Source organism: Hypanus sabinus, chromosome 10 (genome assembly GCF_030144855.1).
Source record: "Hypanus sabinus isolate sHypSab1 chromosome 10, sHypSab1.hap1, whole genome shotgun sequence".
Taxonomy (NCBI): Eukaryota; Metazoa; Chordata; class Chondrichthyes; order Myliobatiformes; family Dasyatidae; genus Hypanus; species Hypanus sabinus.
The window spans coordinates 104,617,782-104,637,517 of NC_082715.1; the positions used below are offsets into that span (position 1 = coordinate 104,617,782).

Sequence of the window (19,736 nt, forward strand, 5' to 3'; positions counted from 1 at the left end):
GTTGCGTGATTGCATCCAGCTGTAATTTTAATTACTTCATGTGCACAGTTGACAATTATATCTGTTATAGGTTCACTGTTACCTTGGTTTCTGTTGATGATGTTTTATAATTTTCTTTTTGATTAAGTTAGTTCACTAGAATGGGTTTTTCCTTTCAGTTTTTAAATACATCTTCAAGTGATCACCTAGAAGTGGAATCTCCTGCATTAACCTCTACACCAGTGTGCAATCAAAAGATTATTTTAACTCCTTTGCACCGTGACCAAACACCCAAGACCCAAAAAGAAAATGATGCGTTAGTATGCTTCTTGTTAACTTTTGTTTATTTCTTTACTTAACATAATTAAATTTAAAAAAGAAAACACAATTTAGGATTGCCTTAAATGGTAGAATGTTAAAGGTTTCTCCTCATGTATGAGGAAAGTTTTCTTTTCATCGCAACTTGGTATTATAAAAAGAATATTATGTATCAGTTTTTAAATGTTTTAAGAAGACTTACCTAATTGGAAGATAATTGTTGATCTACATGTTAAAAATATTTTTTCTTTGAAGAGTGATAGCAAAATTAGTATTTTTAGGAGATTAAACGAAAGATGGTAATTTAGCTTTTTCTTAATAAAATAGTTTCAGAACTCCAAATATCAGAAGATCAATATTGGAAGGCTCTCCTAGAACACCCACACCCTTTAAAAATGCACTTGCAAGCCAAGAAGTGAAATACGGATCTTTGAAAGTGCTGGTATGGATGTCTGGCTGTTTAATATCCAGTCTGTAAAGATTCACTTGAAATCCATTCATAGAATTATTTTGATCATGTTTCATTCCCTTACATTAATAGACACCATCTCACCTTGCTGAAGATATACAAGATGTAATTAAACAAGAGACTGATGAAAATGAAATTATAAATAGTTTTCATGAAAATGGCCAACCACTTTTAAAGAAAATTAAGCAAGAGGTAAGTGCTTTATTTAACTAAAAATGAACAGTCAGCATGTCAGATAGCTCTTGTGGGAAGAGAAATATTTAACAACTCAGATTTAGAGACCCTTCATCGGAAATGAAAAAGAAAGATTAAGGAAAATAAATTTTTAAATTACAGAAAAGGTGGTGGGAAGAATAGATAGGATAAAGTGAATACTTGTGTTAGGGTGAGACCATCAAATTAGTTATTGAAGCAGATTGTGCTGCTTTGTGTTAAGAATTGTAAATATTTAAGCGGCAGAACATGCCTAATAGGAAAGGATGTACTAGTGAAAAAAAAATCAAAATTACAGATTAATTACTTACTATTTTTTTAGGTACTTATTTATTGGTTTTATCCACAGTTCTTTCATAGTCCATCTCTCGTGCAAGGTTTAGGAGATTATGATTAGAAATTATACCTTGGCACATATGTCTTGTGTGCCATATGAAGGTATTTCATCTGAATCCAATTGTCAAGCACAATTGGCTCCATCTGACACACCTCTGGAAATTTGCTCTGGAGCTTCCAAGTGAAGTGAATATTAAATTGCTTACAATGTAGCTCTAGTAGTATTAGCTGCACCAAATTATTCTGTACACGGCTCAGAAATGGGTTTATATTGATGTTAGTTACAGTGGCATCCAAGACTTTCAATAATTTCAGTTCATTCTTTGATGTTTATTTTCAAAGCCCCCACTCCTGCTTTCCTTGCTTTTTGGCACCTGATCTTATGTTCCAGTGATAGATTTAATTTATGCATATGCAAAGCCATTTCTATTACAGATGATTCCATGGGCTTAACACAAAATAAAGAAGACTACCAGGGAGTCCTTTAAGGCAGAGTAGAACTTCTACGCTTATACAGTACTGTAGTAATTTTGTGTATTGCATTGTGCTGCTGCTGCAAACACAGGGAAGGGGGCAGGGAGAGGGGAATCATAGTGGGGAAAATGGGGAGGGAATGGGAAGCACCAGAGATATTCTGTAATTAATAAACCTTAACTGGTGTCTCAGGGCTGGGTATATCTGCACTTGTGTCACCCTGCTGTTGGCACTCCTTCTCTGCCATCTGTCCCACTGTGCTCCATTCCTCACATTTTTTACTCCCACCAGATTTACAAACTCCCTTTCCTCTCCATGTTTTGCAAAATGTCTTAGGCACCTTAGCTATATATGTGTGCCTAAGACTTGCACAGTATAGTAGTAAACTATCATATTTGTTATTTCTCTTTCCCCAACCTTCCAATTCATTTCACATTTCCGATAGAAAATCTGGATGATACTCTTTGGTATAGATATTTCACTGGAGCATAACATTGTCATATCAAGTTTCTGACTTTTAATAGAAGGCTCAATGTTTTTACTAAAGATGTTAACTGCTCTATCAAAAAAGAAAAGGAAAGTTATAACACTATACCAAGTATTTGTACATTACCACAGCTCAAACTGATTTCTAGCTTACATATTTTGTTCTTCATTTACAGTTTACACATTTTATATCCATGTGATTAATTATCCAATACTAACATTACCACAGTAGCATAACATTTAGCATAATGCTATTTTAGATAAGGGTGTCAGCATTTGGAATTCAATTCTGACTCTGTCTGTAAGGAGTTTGTACTTCCTCTCTGTGAATGCGTGGGTTCCCCCAGGTGATCCAGATTCTTCCCACATTCCAAAGATATACTTGTTAGTAAGCTAATTGGTTATTTTAAACTGCCCTGTGATGAGGCCAGGGTTAAATAGGTGTGTTGCTGGGCAGTGGCTCATTGGTCTGGAAAGACCTGTTCCATGAATGCCCAAGAAAGGTTGATGTCATAATGTTGGCATCCACCCAATGTAGCTGTCTAAAGAAGAATTAATGGGACAAATCATAGTTTAGGTAGTTGGTGATACTCACATTTGATGGGACTGATACTGGTTTAGTTTCTTTCAGCATAATAGATTTGCTTCAAATAATTTCCAGCATTAGTATTTTCACGAGCATCCCTAAACTTAGTAGTATTCTGGTTTTTATTTGCCCAATAAATTGACCTCAGATTCAATAGCCAGCTAGACATATTTAAAACATCTCCTTTTATCTTGGCAGGCAAAATTTGATAGAAGTCTCAGGACTGTCTACTGATACACATGTTACATTGGCTTTATGAAGGATACAAAGGCAGCAAAAACAAAAAACAACTTCAAAGGTTATAGGAAAGACATTTCCTTAAGGGTTACAATATACATAAAGATTAAAAGATTGTTTTGTAACTTGGGATATAGATGTTGGACAGTGAGACCAGAATTCTTTAATTTTGGTTCTGTTTTCTCTAGAGTTTCCAGGTAAAGTTCAAATACAAGAAATGTTTTTTGATTATTGATTTTTGGATTTGTGGTAATAATGTGGGCTTTTATATATACTGTGCTACTCTTCAATACTTAAGATAATCTTAACATTGAGTTGTAACAGTATGTGGAGACATTCAGAGAATGAACATTCCACAATAAATGTTTAGTTTTTCTTTGTAGGTTAAGTTGTTTTCTTTAAAAATTCTTGTGTAGATCCAGTAATTTATCACTTATTTTCAGATGGTGTCTCCCGATAAGAAAATGAGGAAGTTTTTTACATTGGCACCATGGGAAAGAGAGCACTTGAATACTCAGCTTTTCTCACAAAGTCCTTTAGAAGAAGGACCTGTAAGTATGCTAAAATATTTGATCCTTTTCGATCAATTGCAACTAATAAAATGCCAATGACAACTGTTTTAAAATAGGGGAAGGATGGAAATCTTTGTATTATTCTGACATTATTGGAAAAATTCCAAATCTCAACATGTATACACACATTTTCTATATTTGTTCTTCAAGTAGAAGATTTAACAATACATTGTATTTTTAGAATAGAGAACTAACGTCAGCAATTCATTGACTAATTGCAGAGGCAACATTCACTAACTAAATCTTCATTCAAATTTATTTAACAATTTTAATTTTGAATATTTTAGTCTGAAGATATAAAATGGGCTATTTTTAACATCATTAACTCTGAAGTGAACAAAATTAATAGAGGCAGTTTCCTCAATGATGCAGTACTCTCCATTATTGAGTGGATGCTGGCTAGATCAGTCTCTGGATTACCAAGATACTGCGAGGGTAAACAGAATGGCAATAAAAAAAAATGGGAAATGCAGCAGATTAAGGAGCATCTGTAGAAAAATAAACACTGATAATACTTAAAGATTGGAGATCCTTCTTTGGAACTGACAAAGCGATCTGAAAAGGGTTCTCTGACCTGAAATGTTGAATCTATTTTTGCTTTCCACAGATGTTGTCTAGCTTGCTGGGTGTTCCAGTAGTTTCTGTTTTTATTTCAGATTTCCATCGTCTGCAGTTCATTTTACATTGAAGTGGAAATGGCAAGCTCAGTTGGTGCTTTTAGTCCATGACCTCTCAGTAATAAGGCTTGTTAACCAAAAATGGGCTAGCTCAAAATGATCAACCAGCTCGTGGCTGCATTCAATTTTACTTTCCAGAGAGATTATTATTAAATGTCTCAGCATGCAGAAGATAGCTGATTAAAGATTACCAGAAGGATTTTCTTTGCAACCTCTTTTTACCTACTAGCAATCTTCCATTGGAGTTGGTAATAGTTCAGGGACAAAGGATACTTTGCCAGAAACCTACTAGTTCAGCCATTAAATATAAATGAGGCTCTATATAGGCAACTGGGCCTAACTGATATTTTAATTAATGGCCCAGTGTGGCTTTCCAGGTAGAACACGAGTTTTCCCCTGATACACTCAAGAAATTCGTAGGCCTTCCCTTTCTGAGTGATCTCAGAATACCTTACTGTCATGGATCTGATAACCTAGACATACCCCAACTGTTGCTTCCCAGTTGTTTTCAGTAGGCTACAGAATGGATGCATTGTAGTGAGACACAGGAGTTTAACTCTCCCATAACCTTTTGTTCTATCTGCCATTCCTGAGCTAAAATTAGGGTTAAAGGATGCACAAAATCTAGCTGTTTATATGACATTGGGAATATATTTATATATTAATAGGATCAGAAATTCAGAGGAAATTCATTTTGGCAATAACAGTAGACAAACTAATAACAGCGGTGTTTGATTAAATTTCCAATATTAATAAAATAATTAAACATGGCTATGCACCTTATCGTCAACATGTCAATAGTTCTTAGATGTGTGAAAAGAGGATAGTTGTAGAATCAAAAAGCATTTGCCTATATCTACTCCCAAACCATTCAACTATTAACCATGACATCAATTCCCTGGAAGTATTTGAAATCACTGTTTCTTTGAACCTCACTCATAAAAATTGAAAATAATTTATATAATTCTGTGGGACCCAAATTCTTGACAGGTTAAGCTGATAAAAACAACAAAAATATGGAATATGTTGGTAATATTCAGCAGGTCAGACAGTAAAGATAACATAATTATAAAGATAGAATATTGAAATAGAGGGCAAAATAGAGTGGATAAAAACAAAAAAAATTGTATATTTAAAATAAAAATAAAAGTATATGGAATCACCGCTGACAATAACGATAATAGAGATTAGATGAAATTAACCATTTTTCCATTTCTTCCACTTAAAATAGTGTGCCATTTTATGGTGCCTGCTAATTTAAATAATTGCTTCATGCACTTGGGACTAACTGCAAAGTTAGTAAACTGCATGCCACAGTGAAAAGTTAATGCCAGAAGTAATAGAACCTAGCTTTAAATACTGCTTAAATCTGGCAAACTTCTCTCAAAGGGATGGTACATCATTACTGCAGCTGTTTGTGGAATTAATTGATTTTGATGTAACCCAAAAAATAATAGCTCACTATGGAAGAAGTGTGAATTTATAGCTTTATGGTGTTGTAAAGGAGATGGGAAGTTGGAAAGCTGTGCTATATAGGTACAAAGTAAATTTACTATCAAAGTACATTATGCTATATCCAACTGTGATTCATTTTCTTGAGGGCACTCACAGTTAATGAATAGGGTGCCATAGTAGTGTGGCGGTTAGCACGATGCTATTACTGCTTGGGGCGTCACAGTTCAGTACCGGGGCCCTCGGTAAGGAGTCTCTGTACATCCTCCCCATGGAATGCATAGGTTTTCTCCGGATCCACCAGTGTCTTTCCACAGTCCAGAGACGTACTGGCTAGGTTAATTGATTATTGTAAATTCTCCCGTGATTAGGTTAACGGTTGTTGGGGGTTGCTGGGCAGTGTGGTTTGAAGGGTTGGAAGGATCTATTCCATGCTGAATCTCAATGTTCCCATATTCTGAATTATAAATAAATACAATGAAGAAACACAACAGAATCAATAAAAGACCGCAGACAACAAAACAAATGACCAATGTGCAAAATACAATAAACTATACATAGCAAAAAAAATAAAAAAACAATAAATATCAAGGATGTGAAATGAAGAGTTCTTGAAAGTCCATAGGTTGTGGGAACAGTTCAGTATAGGGTGAGTGAAGTTGAGTGAGATTATCCCTTCTGTTTCAGGAGCCTGATGGTTGAGGGGTAATAACTGTTCTTGAACCTGGTGGTGTGGGTCATGAGTCTCCTGTGCCTCTTTCCTGATGGAAGCAGCGAGAAGAGAGCATGGCCTGGATGGTGGGGGTCCTTGATTGATGCTGCTTTTTTGTGACAGCACTCTCTGTAGATGTGCTCAATGGTGGAGATGGTTTATCTATGATGGACTGGGCCATATCCACTACTTTTTGTACGCTGTTCAGTTCAAGGACTTTGGTGTCCCCATACCAGGCCCTGATGCAACCAGTCAATACTCTTCACTGCACATCTATAGAAGTTCGTCAAAGTTTTTAGATGACATTCTGAATCTATGCAAACTTCTAAGAAAGTAAAGCGCTGCCATGCTTTCTTTGTAATGGCACTTGCATGCTGGACCCAGGGCAGATCCTCTAAGATATTGATAGATAATTTTTTGATCCCAAGAGAAGTTACAGTGTCACAGTAGCATTACAAGTGCACAGATACACAAATATTAGAAGAGAAGTGAGAAAGAATTTAAAAAGTTACCTTAAAAATAAGATATACAAGATCTATAAGACCACACTGATAAGATGGTAGTACAAGAATTACTGTAATATTATACAGTAATGGGTGCACATTCACACTGTCCAGTGGTGGTAGTATTGCACAGGGTTTCTGAGATAACATGGTGTAGTAAGTAGAGGAAACAATAATACTGAGGAACTTAAAGACCTCTCCACCTCTGATCCCTTGATGAGGGCTGGCTCATGGACCTCCTCCTGAGTTAATAATCAGCTCTTTGGTCTTGCTGACATTGAGTAAGAAGTTATTGTGGCACCACTCAGCCAGATTTTCAATCTCCCTCATATATCACCATCTTTGATTCAGCCAGTGACGCAAGTGTCATCAGTAAACTTGTGTATGGCCTTGGAGATGTGCTCAGTCTCACAGTCATAAGTATAAAGCATGTAGAGCAGGGGGCTAAGTACACAACCTTGTGCTGCACCTGTGCCGATTGTGATTACGGAGGAGATGTTGCCAATCTGAACTGACTGGAGTCTGCAGGTGAGGAATCAAGAATCCAATTGCACAAGGAGGTACTGAAGCCAAGGTCTTGGAGCTTTCTGATTAGTTTTGAGGGGATGATCGTACTGAATTCTGGGCTGTAGTGGATAAACAGCATCCTGATGCATACATCTTCATCATCCATGGGGATGATGCTGCACATTAGAGTCAAAGACATTGGGATGTTTACCCAAGTCAATCAAGGATTAGCATCAAGCTCTGGAAAAGTGTAGTCATGGTAGGTCTATATCTAGTCAAATGTACCACCAGTTGTGACAGTGTATCCAGTCAAATTACCACAAGCTCAGACATTGCTGAATGCACCTCACTCTCATCACACCCTCATTGTGTTTTCTCTATTATGACACACATTTAAAATAGACATTTCATCTCACCCTGAAGGAAGTAGTACTGCTGCAAACTTCACACCCACATATCATACCTTGCATGTGCTGTCACCCACTCCATAGTCATAGGCAGATAACAATGTACAACATTATCAGACTTCTCTATCTGCTACTGAATAAAGTCACTACTGAGGATATGGTGTGGCTTAAATTTGGTTATGGCATATGGCAGGATTGCAACAGTGGATATTGAAGATATTAATATAGCTTATCGAACATTAGCCCATAATCTGTTGCTTTTTTACTATGAGCTGTAAATAGGCATCTTTTATTTATCAAAACCCACACTGCTGCTCCTATGTATTGCTACAACTATACTTTCATATCTTCATTTTCAAATGTAACTCAACCAGGGGGTGGGGGGGAATAACTATTACTAATAACTTATAAGCATGAAAACATTGAAAATTAAAAATAAACACATTATTTAATTTTGACATGTAACACTCACCCAACAGGCTGGTATATGTCTAGGGGAAAAGGAGATCCAGCCACACACGAACCCCACCTCCCGTACACGCAGGTGCTGTGGGAATCAAGTTTATGCCTCACACGCACACAGTATCAAATTCACACCAGATACCCTTATGAAATACACTTTAAAGATTTTACTAAAACTAAAAGAGTACTAGGCAATACAATATATATGAAAGAAAAGAAAAAGCAAAAGGCGCCAACTTATCAAAGTTCAGTCAGTTTAGTGCACATCGTTGGTGGTCAACCAAACAGTGCAGCGCACGTCCACCTTCCTCAGCGTCTTCTTTCCGACTCTCCTGAAAACCCGCGAAAAATCCCCCAAGCTCCCAGCCTCACAAGACAAAACAACATTCCCCATTGGTTACCAAATGAATACAATCCCCATATCAGAAAGTCTAAAGCTAAACAACTGCGAGAGAAACACTTATCAAAGAAGCATTCCTACTCTTAACAAACCAAAGAAGCCATTTTGAGTAACATACACAGGACATTGTACAGACGCAATAGAGAATACCTTGGTTGTAGGACTTGCATGTATTGGGTGCAGGGGCCAAGCATATGCAAATTCCAGTAACTGATGTTTCAGTTCCATATATAAGATTGCTACAAAAATTCAGATTACCCGTTACCATGGGCTGTCACTGAAATTTACTAATGTGTTGGTGTGTCAACCAGCATCTCTATGTTGTGCCTTTGTGTTCTCTCTCAGAATAGCAGTGATTGGCCATCTGGTCTTTGCCTTGCTATTGCCTATCATCCAATCTAGACTACCACCAATGCCAAGATGGCATAGTTTGGATCTAAGAGGATCAGTTGCAGAGCTGTCTATTTATTTATTTGTATTTCTTCATTTCAGTGCACTGTATTTGTTATTCATAATGTGCTCCTTTTAGTATTGGTGAGTCCACCAGAGATTGTATAACAATGTTGATGAATAGCCCTGTCAGTCCATAAGCATACCTCAGGTTCATGTCCATCATCAGTTTAATTGTCCGTTTTACTTCAATGCTTTACTCTGCCTTTATTGTAATAATGAATTAAGCTCACAGAACAAACTATCTACTGGCTAAATATCTACATTTGATATTAAGTTCAATAATTTTAGATTTCTTTTATCCTCAGTATTTTCCTTTAATAATTTTAAATTACATTCGTTTTTCTCATCCATGTCTCTGAACTATGTCCCATTACCAACCTTTCAACTATCATTTATTTTTTACTTAATTTTACCAGCTTTACACACCGTCTGTATCTCCCCCATGCTGTGCCCACAATCCTTGCTGCACCACCACCTTTGCTGTACTTTAAAACCTGCCTGTTTATTTCCAATCAGTAGTCAATTGGTTTTAAATGTTTTGATTGCTTTGTTAAATAAAAATGGAACATAAAGGGTTTTCAGTATTATGCAATTGAAAATTCCTTTTGCTTGTTTTTTCTTTCTACTCTTTTCTATAAGTATATACCTCAGATAAATACTTAGTGAAGATTTGTGATATATATGATTATATGATATATAGGAACAATGTCTGAAATACATCTTATGGAAATGTTTGATGATGAACTTCAATAAAAAAAATAAATTACAAAAAAAGAAAATTGAATGTGCAGAGTAAAATACAATAGCGACCATTTGCAATTCATTTTGCGTCATTCTGTAAATATAATTGGGCATTTCCTAAGAGTAATTCCTGCACACCTGACTAGATTTCTCATTCTGTTTCAGATGTAATTAAATTCTTTGTGCTGACTCCAATTTGGAGAATCACAGGGAAACTCTCTTCTTTTAATACTGTAACATTGTATTGCAACCCTTAAGATCATAGTTTTGCTTCCATTTGATCTTTAGACACACCTCACTAATCACATCTCAGCCCAAACCTATGTCCAGCTTCACTGCAGACCTTCCAAGATCTAGATCTTGAAATCCTGAAGTTCAAACTCTATGCTTCATGTTCCATAATTCTGACTCTCCTGTGACATTGAACTTAATTTCTACAGGAGCATGAAACTTCCCATCACCAGCTTCCTCTGGTTTGACTATCTGATTGTTCCAGGCTTTCACCCAAGAGAGCTTTAATCACTAATCATATGCCTCTGCCCCACTGAATCAGCTATGGCAAAATACTCTCAAATAGAAAAAAGTGGAAAGCCCTGTCAGTAGAGATAAAGGTGTTTGGCCTCAGATGTTTTCTTATACAATTGCTAATTTGTATCAGAACACCCACAATTGCAATTGTTATCATTCCACTGCTCCCCCCCAGCACATTCATTTGGGGACAGTTGTATTTCAGGACCATTAGTCTCCCTTATTTCTTTTTTCTTTATATCCAAGAAGAATTTTATCACTTCATATAACATTTGCTTTCAGTTGGACCATGTTCATTAAATATGTGCTTTCATGATTAATCTTAATACAAATCATGACTGACTCCCAATGATCTCACACCTTAGCATCTAATCTCTTAGTCAAGTATTATGGGTGACTTATGGAATAAGTGAATATAAACTTTAAAGTTATTCTCTTCTGGAATTGAATAAAACCCAGAATTTAAAGGGTAATGGGATAGGGTGATTTTCACAAAGCTGGATTTTGCTTAATATGCTGCTGAAAAAAATTATTGTTGTTTATAGACTTGATTGTTCCATGAATCTGACTGGTCTCTCATTTTGTTATGAGCTCATCCAAATTTCTGCTGCTTAAGAACTTCAGATTGGATCTCTGATCAAGATTCTGTGCTTGGAGAACCATATGGTTTCTTAGTACCCAGCATAAATATGCTGTCTTTGTTTACAAATCTATCCATGGTATTGCCCCTCCCGAGTTCTGCAAATGCCTCCAAGCCTGTAAACTCCGTGATAATTTTACTCATGTTTTGAACACTTTAATGATCTTCATCTGGCATTTCCTAATTTCCTTATCAGACCTGCCTGTTAATCTTTTTATCCCAAAAATATTGCTTAAAACCAAACCTATGCTAACTACCCTATAATCACAGATCATGGCTATATCTCAAATCTTATTTGACAGTACTTGGTCAAATGTGTTGGGGAACTTTGCTAGATTCAAAGCAAATTATAAAATAAAATATAATTAAATATTTTTTTATTGGAATGATTTGTGATACAGTATTTGTTAAACATGGCATGTGATACAGGAGAAAGTATGATGATAGCACATTGATTTATGGCTTTCTTATATTACTGGTTTGGCTTTTAAGTTTCAAATTAAATATCATGTACCTTGACAAGGAAGAAAAGAAAATCTTTAGGTTTTTTTTGGGGCTAATATTTAGACCTTTTATTGTAACCCAAAGCTTGGAAAGACCATATTCGTAAGAAAGATAATAAAAATGGGAAAAGTAAAACAATTATTTTCATAAAGTGCACTTCAGTATAAATGGAAACTGATTTTGACTCGTTTTTCATTCCAGATGCAAAATCTGCTGACTAGTTCTGTATTAATGATGCCTGTATCGGATAAGACAGATGATATTCTTAACAAAGCATTTACTGTACAAATGAGCAGGCAAATGAACAGTCCATTACAGGTATATATAAAATGTTAAGCAATGTATTTTCGTCTATAAATCTGCAGAACATTATTTATTTTGTTTTAATGCGGGGGAATTTTGAGATTCTCTTACAGCAGCAATACTAAATGGTGATAGAGGGTAAAATCTCTTCATACACCTTAAAAATTTCCTTCTAAGGGTAAAGAACAAATAACAAATCCATTATATGGTTTGTTTAGTAAACATGAATTTCACATCACCTTTTCTGTAGTTTGATTGTATTATTTTATGAAGGGTTCACAGGGAACTGAACATCGGTGACTAATTCTTGAACATCTAATAGTTAAAAACATAATGTAATTAACTTAAAATGTAATTAATATGTTGGGTATTTAAGCATATAGTTTCAAAGTTTAAACTTAATATAAAGTGTAATGAATCAAAAGTGGTAATTTTTTAAGTAGTAAAACCTTATAGAATATATTGGTAGGGTGTAGAGTGCTTGCCATTGTCTTTCTGGGTGCTTTACTCAGTATTACATTGAACTATTTATTATTGTTCTAACTAAAACATTTAATTTCCATTTTTGCAAAGCAAAGCCATAAAATGTTGCAAATAAATGATGCTCCAGTCGGAGGATGACAATTACTCTGAATTTGCCTTATTGGGAGATTATTTATATTATTTGTTTAACTTTTGGGGGAAAATTTAAAGAATTCATGAACAAACTGAAGATTTCAATATTCCTTTGGTATTTGTTGCTGCTTTGTGATTATTACTAATTGAACTATTGAATATTACGTCTTTGCTTCAGGAATTAATTTAAATATGCTATTAATGCATAAACTTTTTATCATTTTCTTTTATGAGAATACCAAAATATGAAAGCTTAATGTTTCCCCTAATATTTACTTAATTGTGGTTTAGTTCAAAATTTTGTTTTTTCTTTCCACCTGTAAAATATATCAATATTTTTTCACGTTAAAGGCACTATTTAAATAAATATTGACTATCCATTATAACTAAACCTGTTCTCTGTAGACATGCAAAGGATAATTTTATGTCTGTGTTTCAGGCAGGATGTTTGGGATAACTCATCATGTTATGTCTGTAATTTTAATAAATGAAATACAGAAAATGTACCTATGATTTTGCAATGTATGGTTGCCACAAGTGATGAGTTGATAGCCTTTATTTAGGAAATTGATATTTTAAAATACATTATGGTCTAAATAATAAAAAAAATATTGAATTGATTATCAATACCAATAAAAGGTATGTAAGTAGTAAATTAACTTAACTAAGTCATGAGGAAGTGAAAATATGCTGTGCCTCCATTTTTTTTTGAGGAATTTAATTTTTACTGAGTGGAATTTTTACTCCTATCTTCTAAATTCATGCTCTTCATTACTTGAAGCTTGGTATAAAACCAGCAACATTAACAAAAAAGCAGTCAGATTATTCAATAAGTGGATGCAGTTCAATCTTTTCTAGTCCATGCTTGAAATTTATCTTATTTTACTCTTGGTCAAAACAGAAGTTTAGCAAGCAGCACTAAATTTGTAAAATTTGTAAATTTTGTATCATTGTTATGGGGAAATGAAAGCCAGGTTTTAATTACACCAACTCATGTAAATTAGGTCCAATTGTACTTGCATTTTAATCAACTCTAGGGTGGAAAAGAACAATGGTGGTGTAATTATTGTGTACATTCTGTACTTGAATATGAAATACTGGCAGCTGGACTCCTATAATATATTTTCAGGTATCCCAGCTGGATTTGAGAAGTCCATGGACCTGGAACCCTGGTTAGCTGAAACTCTGTTCCAGCACTCCATAGAGCCAGTAAGAAATTCATAACAGGAACAATTAGATATTTAATTGTTCTTTTCTTGATTCTTATTTTTCCTTTTGTTAACTGTAAGATGTTTTTGTGGGCAGAAGTAAATCCTTCAACATAACATCATTTACCAAAACTAAATTAGAAAGAATTAGATTTAATTCAAATAGGTAATTATAATGGGTGAAGTTTATAACTATTCCTGTATCTGCTAGTTACATCTTGAACAGAAATTTAAAAGAGAAAATGCAATTTCTTGATTTTACAAATGAAGTCCACCTCCTTTGTCTTCTTTTGCAGTTTGTGAATACCTGGGAGGCTGTGACATGTGGAAAAACTGAAGATCAACTTATTGTAACTGAGCAAGCACGGACGTATATGAACACCTTCTCTGCCAGAACATTAGTTATGTAATCTTCTCCAACTAAGCATTAAGAAGTTTTGAAACACCTGTTGTTCAGTCATGATCAGCATTTGTTCTCATTAATTACCACTGATGTACTCTCACAAAAATATTGCCTTACAAAAATTCAGAATGTCACAAAATGCTTTCTTCACTAAGTATTTAGCTGTCAAAAAGACAAATATCAGATTTACTTACATTACAAGATGCTTGAAGTTATAAAAGCAACTCTGAATTTAACACAAAAATGTTGAGTTACTTTTTTCAAATATGGAGAGCAAATTGGAACATATCAGTATTTCTTTTGTATTCGTGGCAGATAGAGCAATTGGTCTTCCCAAGTACTTGATTGATTGCTGTAATTTAAACCTGTAAGTTAATAAATTAAATGAAATGCACTGATGACAAAATAGAGATATAGCATTACTACAAACCAAATTAGATTTTTTAAAAATCAAGCTTTCATAGATATAAAATTAGGTTTGAAGTATTGTTTTTGTTTGCTCTTTTTTGGTCTGAATTCGAGCCATATTATATTTACATACACACACAGACATAAATTTATATAATATATGTGCATGTGTGTGTATTTGTGTGTAGCTTGCATAATACTGATACTGTATGTAAAAAAAATGTTTTATGTATGAAAATGTATATTTTATTCAATAAGTTAATTTTGTAAATGCCAAATGGATAATGTTGTGCTGCTAAAGACTTCAGCACGTAGACGTGCTGCATAAAGTGGGCAGTGGAGTTATCAGAGAAAATGGTGTTAACTGATCTAAAATGCACTGGTAGCTAGTATTTTTTAAACCTAGCATTTTCAAACACACAGTTTTTGGGAAGTGAAATATTTTGTCTTTATGACAAAATGCATATGATGCACCTTTTGTATCGTGGGAGAACACTGATATATTCACTAATTTTTTTTTACTTTTGTCCCATTCATTTCATATTTAACTCAAGGCACTAGCCCAGATGTACTTTCAATTCATTGAACAACACGTGCAGGAAGTCTTGGCTTTACTTTACTGCCATATTAAATGCCTCTGGCATACATTTACTAAACACTTTGTTTTAAAACACAGTAGGTGATTGTCAAAATGTGCTGCCTTGCTATCAGCTAGGTGCAAATCAACTGCACTTACTTCTTGACTATAGTTGTATATCAACTGCCATGTACATAAAATAAACTTTTTCTACTGAAAATATTTGTGATTTTATTTTAGAGGGTTATATACTGGATCAGAGCTTTCTAAAATATATACACCAGTGTTTTAGATGAGGAAAAGCACTATAAGTGTGCAGATGATACTGAAGTTACGTACACAAGTACAAAAAGTTTGAAAAGCCTTACAGTAAATGCATGATCAAAGATACGGTGACAGTTACATTTATGAAGTGTATGGTTAAGCTTAAGCTGCTGACTCATTTTTTGTGAGTCAGTGCATCATGATTCTAACTCTCCATCAAGAGAAAGTCACCTCTCAGCATCTAGTCTGTAAATGGTTTCTTTTCATTTTTCTCTACGCAAATCTTTCACAGATGCTCTTATGATATGACTTCTCATTAAAGAATCTATCTTGTAAATTTGCATGCCCTAATTACAATATTCATCCAAGTTCAGGAAAAAGATCAAAACTGTACATTGATCTAAATGTAGTTTTAGCATTTATCATCAGCTGGAATAAGCCATGTGGCTCCTTCCAACTGACTCCATTTTGCTGCCAGTTTCCTCATAATCTTTGACTCCTGATTTAAAAATCTGCCTTGGCTTGAATATCCTTAATGGCATAATTTCTGCAGCAATCTCTGGCAGAGAAATTTAAAGTTGACTTTCTTGTCATATGCTTAAGTACATGTATGCACAAGAGCAATAAAAAACTTACTGCAACAGCATCACAACACATAGCGTTAGACACATTAACATGAAAACCATGAATTATGCCACAAGGAACATGATTGTAGCAACAAAAATAAAGTAAATTCTACTGTGCAAAGTGGTCATAGTGTTAGGATTGTGCAGAGTGGTTCAAGAACCAAATAGTTAAAGGGAAGTAATATTCCTGAGCCTATGTGAAGGATTTAAGCTTTCTGTTACTGCCTGCCTGTTGGTAGCTGTGAGAAGATGGAAGATTACAAAAGAAAGGTTTGACTGACTAAATAATTAGATATTTTTGAGCAGTTAATGTAGCAAGTCACTGAAGGCAGTGCATTTTATGTAGTCTACATTGATTTTGGCAAGGCATTTGAGAAGATACTACTTGCAGGCTGGTCAAAAAAGGAAAGTTACATGGGATCCAATAGGGATTAGGAAATTGGATTCAAAATATGATGAGCAGCAGGAAGCACACATGAAACATTGTCAAGTATTTTTGAGATGCAAAGATAATGGGGTTCCACGGGGGGGAGGCACGATGTATTTTATAATAATCAGTGATTAAGACCAAAATGTGGAATACATAACAAATCTGCAGATAGTGTAATTATATTCTATGTGACTGACTGATTTCAACTTCAAAGGGATAAAATAGTCTCAGATTTAGGTTTGCTATCACTGACATATGTTGTGAAATGGTCGTCTTGGCCAACAGTACAATGCAAGACACTGAAAATACACCATGTTAAAATAATGTAATCTTAATATTAATTAATACAATAATAATCTTAATTCTTATAGTTTAGGATGGCACTGATGTTGCCCAGCGACTACTTAACAAGCAGCAAACAAAACAATACTGTATTAATAAAATTTTTCCTGGTAAAATTTATTGTAATCACCGCAAACAATGGACAGGTGGACGAAGGCAAGCGAGGGTCAAAGCACATGGGTGCGAGGCGGTCGAGACAGATCTGAGCCAAAATTGGGGTGAGCAGAGGCAAGGAGGAGTCGAGCCCAGTCCACCTAAACTGAGAGTGAGGAACCCGAAGTTTGATCAATTTGGGACTCAGAAAACCACACATTACAACAGTGGTGTGCAGAAGGGCACCTCTGAATGCACAACATGTAGAACCTTTAAGTGGATGGGCTACAATGGCAACAGACTACAAATGTTTACTCAGTAACCACATTATTAGGTAATTCAAATGGTAATGTGTACAGTGGATCCGCAAATGTGCAGATGACACCAAGATTGAGGATGTACTGGACAGCAAGGAAGACTATAAAAACTTGCAGCGGGATCTGGACCAGCTGGAAAAATGGCTGAGAGATGGCAGATGAAAGTTAATGCAGGCAAGTGTGAGCCATTGCACTTTGGGAGGGCGAACCAAGCTAGATAGGACTTGCACAGTGAACAAAAGAGTTTTGAGGGGAATGATAGAACAACAGGATCTGGGAATATGCCCTTGAAAGTGATGCTACAGGTAGATAGATTCATAAAGAGATCTTTTACTGTTGGCTTTCATAAATAAGAGTATTGATTATAAGAGTGTGGATGTTATGCTGAAGTTGTGTGGAGTATTGTCTGCAGTTCTGGTCACCTACTTAGAGGAAAAATATCAATAAATCATTAGTCGGTCACCTGGACTTGAGGACCTGAGTTATAAGGAAAAGTTGATTAGGTTAGGACTCCCCCCCCCCCCCCCCCCCAGAAGTGTAGGAGAATGATAGGAGATTTGAAAGAGGGCTACAAAATAATGAGGGGTATTGATAGGGTAAATGCAAGCAGGCTTTTTAGGATCAGATTTAATATCACTGGCATATGTCATAAAATTTGTTGCTTTGCAGCAACAGTACAGTACAATCCATAATAATAAAAAATCTATTGATTATAACAAGAAATATTTATGTAAAAAATAAGTAGTGCAAAAAAAGTGAGGTAGTGTATATGCGTTCATTGTCCATTCAGAAACCTGATGTCAGATGTTGGAGGGAAGAATCTGTTCCTAAAATGCTAAGTTTGTGTCTTCAGGCTCCTGTACCTCCTCCTTCATGGTAGCAATGAGAATGTCCTGGGTGATGTGTGTCCTTACTGACAGACACTGCCTTTCTGAAGCACCACCTTTTGTAGATGTTCTTGATGCTGGGGAGGCTAATGCCCATGATGGAGCTGGCTGCTTACATCATTCTGCAGCTTTATCTGACCCTGTGCAGTGGCCCCTCCATACCAGACACTGATGCAACTAGTTTGATTGGTCTCCATGGTACATCTGTAGAAATTTGCAAGAATCTTTGGTGACATAAAATCTCCTCAAACTCCTAACGAAATATAGCCATTGTTGTGCCTTCTTTGTAATTGCATTTTCAGAAATGCTGACACCCAAGAACTTGAAACTGCTCATTCTTTCCACTGCTGGTCCCTCAATGAGGACTGGGATGTGTTCCCTTGCTTCCCCTTCCTGAAGTCCACAATCAATTCCTTGAGGTCTTGAGTGCAAGGTTGTTGTTGCAGCACCATTCAATCAGCTGATCTATCTCACTCCTGTAAACCTCCTTGTTAAAATCTGAAATTCTGCCAACTATAGTTGTGTCATCAGCAAATTTATGGATGGCATTTGAGCTGTGCCGAGCCGCACAGTCGTGGGTATAAAGACAGTAGAGCAGTGGGCTACTCGGGTTGCGCTAGCGTTGACTGTCAGCAAGGAGATGTTACTTCCGATCCACACTGACTGTGGTCTCCTAATGAGGAAGTCAAGGAACCAGATGCACAGAGTGATACAGGGGCTCAAGGTTTGGAGATTGTTGATTAGTACTGAGGATATAATGTTGTTGAACAGTGAGTTAGAATCAATAAACAGCAGCCTAATGTAGGTACAGTATTGCTATTGTTCAGGTGGTCCAAGGCTGAGTGGAGAGCCAATGAGATTGTATCTGCTCCAGACCTATACCAGCAATAGGCAAATTGCAGCGGGTCCAGGTTCTTGCTTAGATAGGGATTGATTCTGGCTATGACCAATGCCTCAAAACATTTCAACACAACAGAAGTAGGTGGAACTGGGCAATAGTCATTAAGGCAGCTCATCCTGACTGTCACCCTTTTGAAGCAGGTGAGAACCACTGACTGTAGCAGTGAGAGATCGAAGATGTCCCTGAACACTTCCGCCAGATGGATGGCACAGGGCCTGATGCCTTTTCAAGGGTTCACCCTCTTGAAATCACCCTTTGACATCAGCCTCCGAGACAAAGATCACTGGATCACTGAATGCTGCAGGGATTTGCCCTGCTATAGTTTTATTCTCCCTGTCAAAGCATGGATAAAGGTGTTGAACTCATCTGGGAGTGAGGCATCACAGCCATTCATGTTGTTAAATTTCACCTTATAGGAAGTAATGGCCTGCAAACTCTGCCACAACTATCATGCATCTGATTCTGTCTCTAATTGGAATTGATTATTTGCTCTTAAATTAACCTTCTGTAAATCATACCTGGACTTCTTGAACAGTTCTGGATCACTGGCCTTTAATGCCATAGATTTACCCCTCAGCAGTCTGCACATCTCCTGGTTCATCCACGGCTTTTGGTTTGGGTATGTCCGGTATGTTCTTGAAGTCTCACACTCAACCACACAGGTCCTGCAGGAAATCTCTCCCTACAGAAAACTGAAATAATTTAC

The 19,736-nt window shown here is 36.0% G+C and overlaps 1 protein-coding gene across 2 annotated transcripts in view; it reads left to right on the top strand.

Annotated features, from left to right (window-relative positions):
• Nucleotides 1-15,349, top strand: part of myb (v-myb avian myeloblastosis viral oncogene homolog) — a 29,006-nt gene extending 13,657 nt beyond the window's left edge. For both annotated transcript variants that reach the window (XM_059981285.1, XM_059981286.1), the window contains 6 exons: nucleotides 159-295; nucleotides 625-739; nucleotides 839-958; nucleotides 3,542-3,649; nucleotides 11,858-11,974; nucleotides 14,079-15,349. In XM_059981285.1, coding sequence (XP_059837268.1) covers nucleotides 159-295; nucleotides 625-739; nucleotides 839-958; nucleotides 3,542-3,649; nucleotides 11,858-11,974; nucleotides 14,079-14,192 — 711 coding nt within the window. In that variant the 3' untranslated portion in view covers nucleotides 14,193-15,349. The remainder of the gene's footprint in view (nucleotides 1-158; nucleotides 296-624; nucleotides 740-838; nucleotides 959-3,541; nucleotides 3,650-11,857; nucleotides 11,975-14,078) is intronic.
• Nucleotides 15,350-19,736: the final 4,387 nt, after the last annotated feature.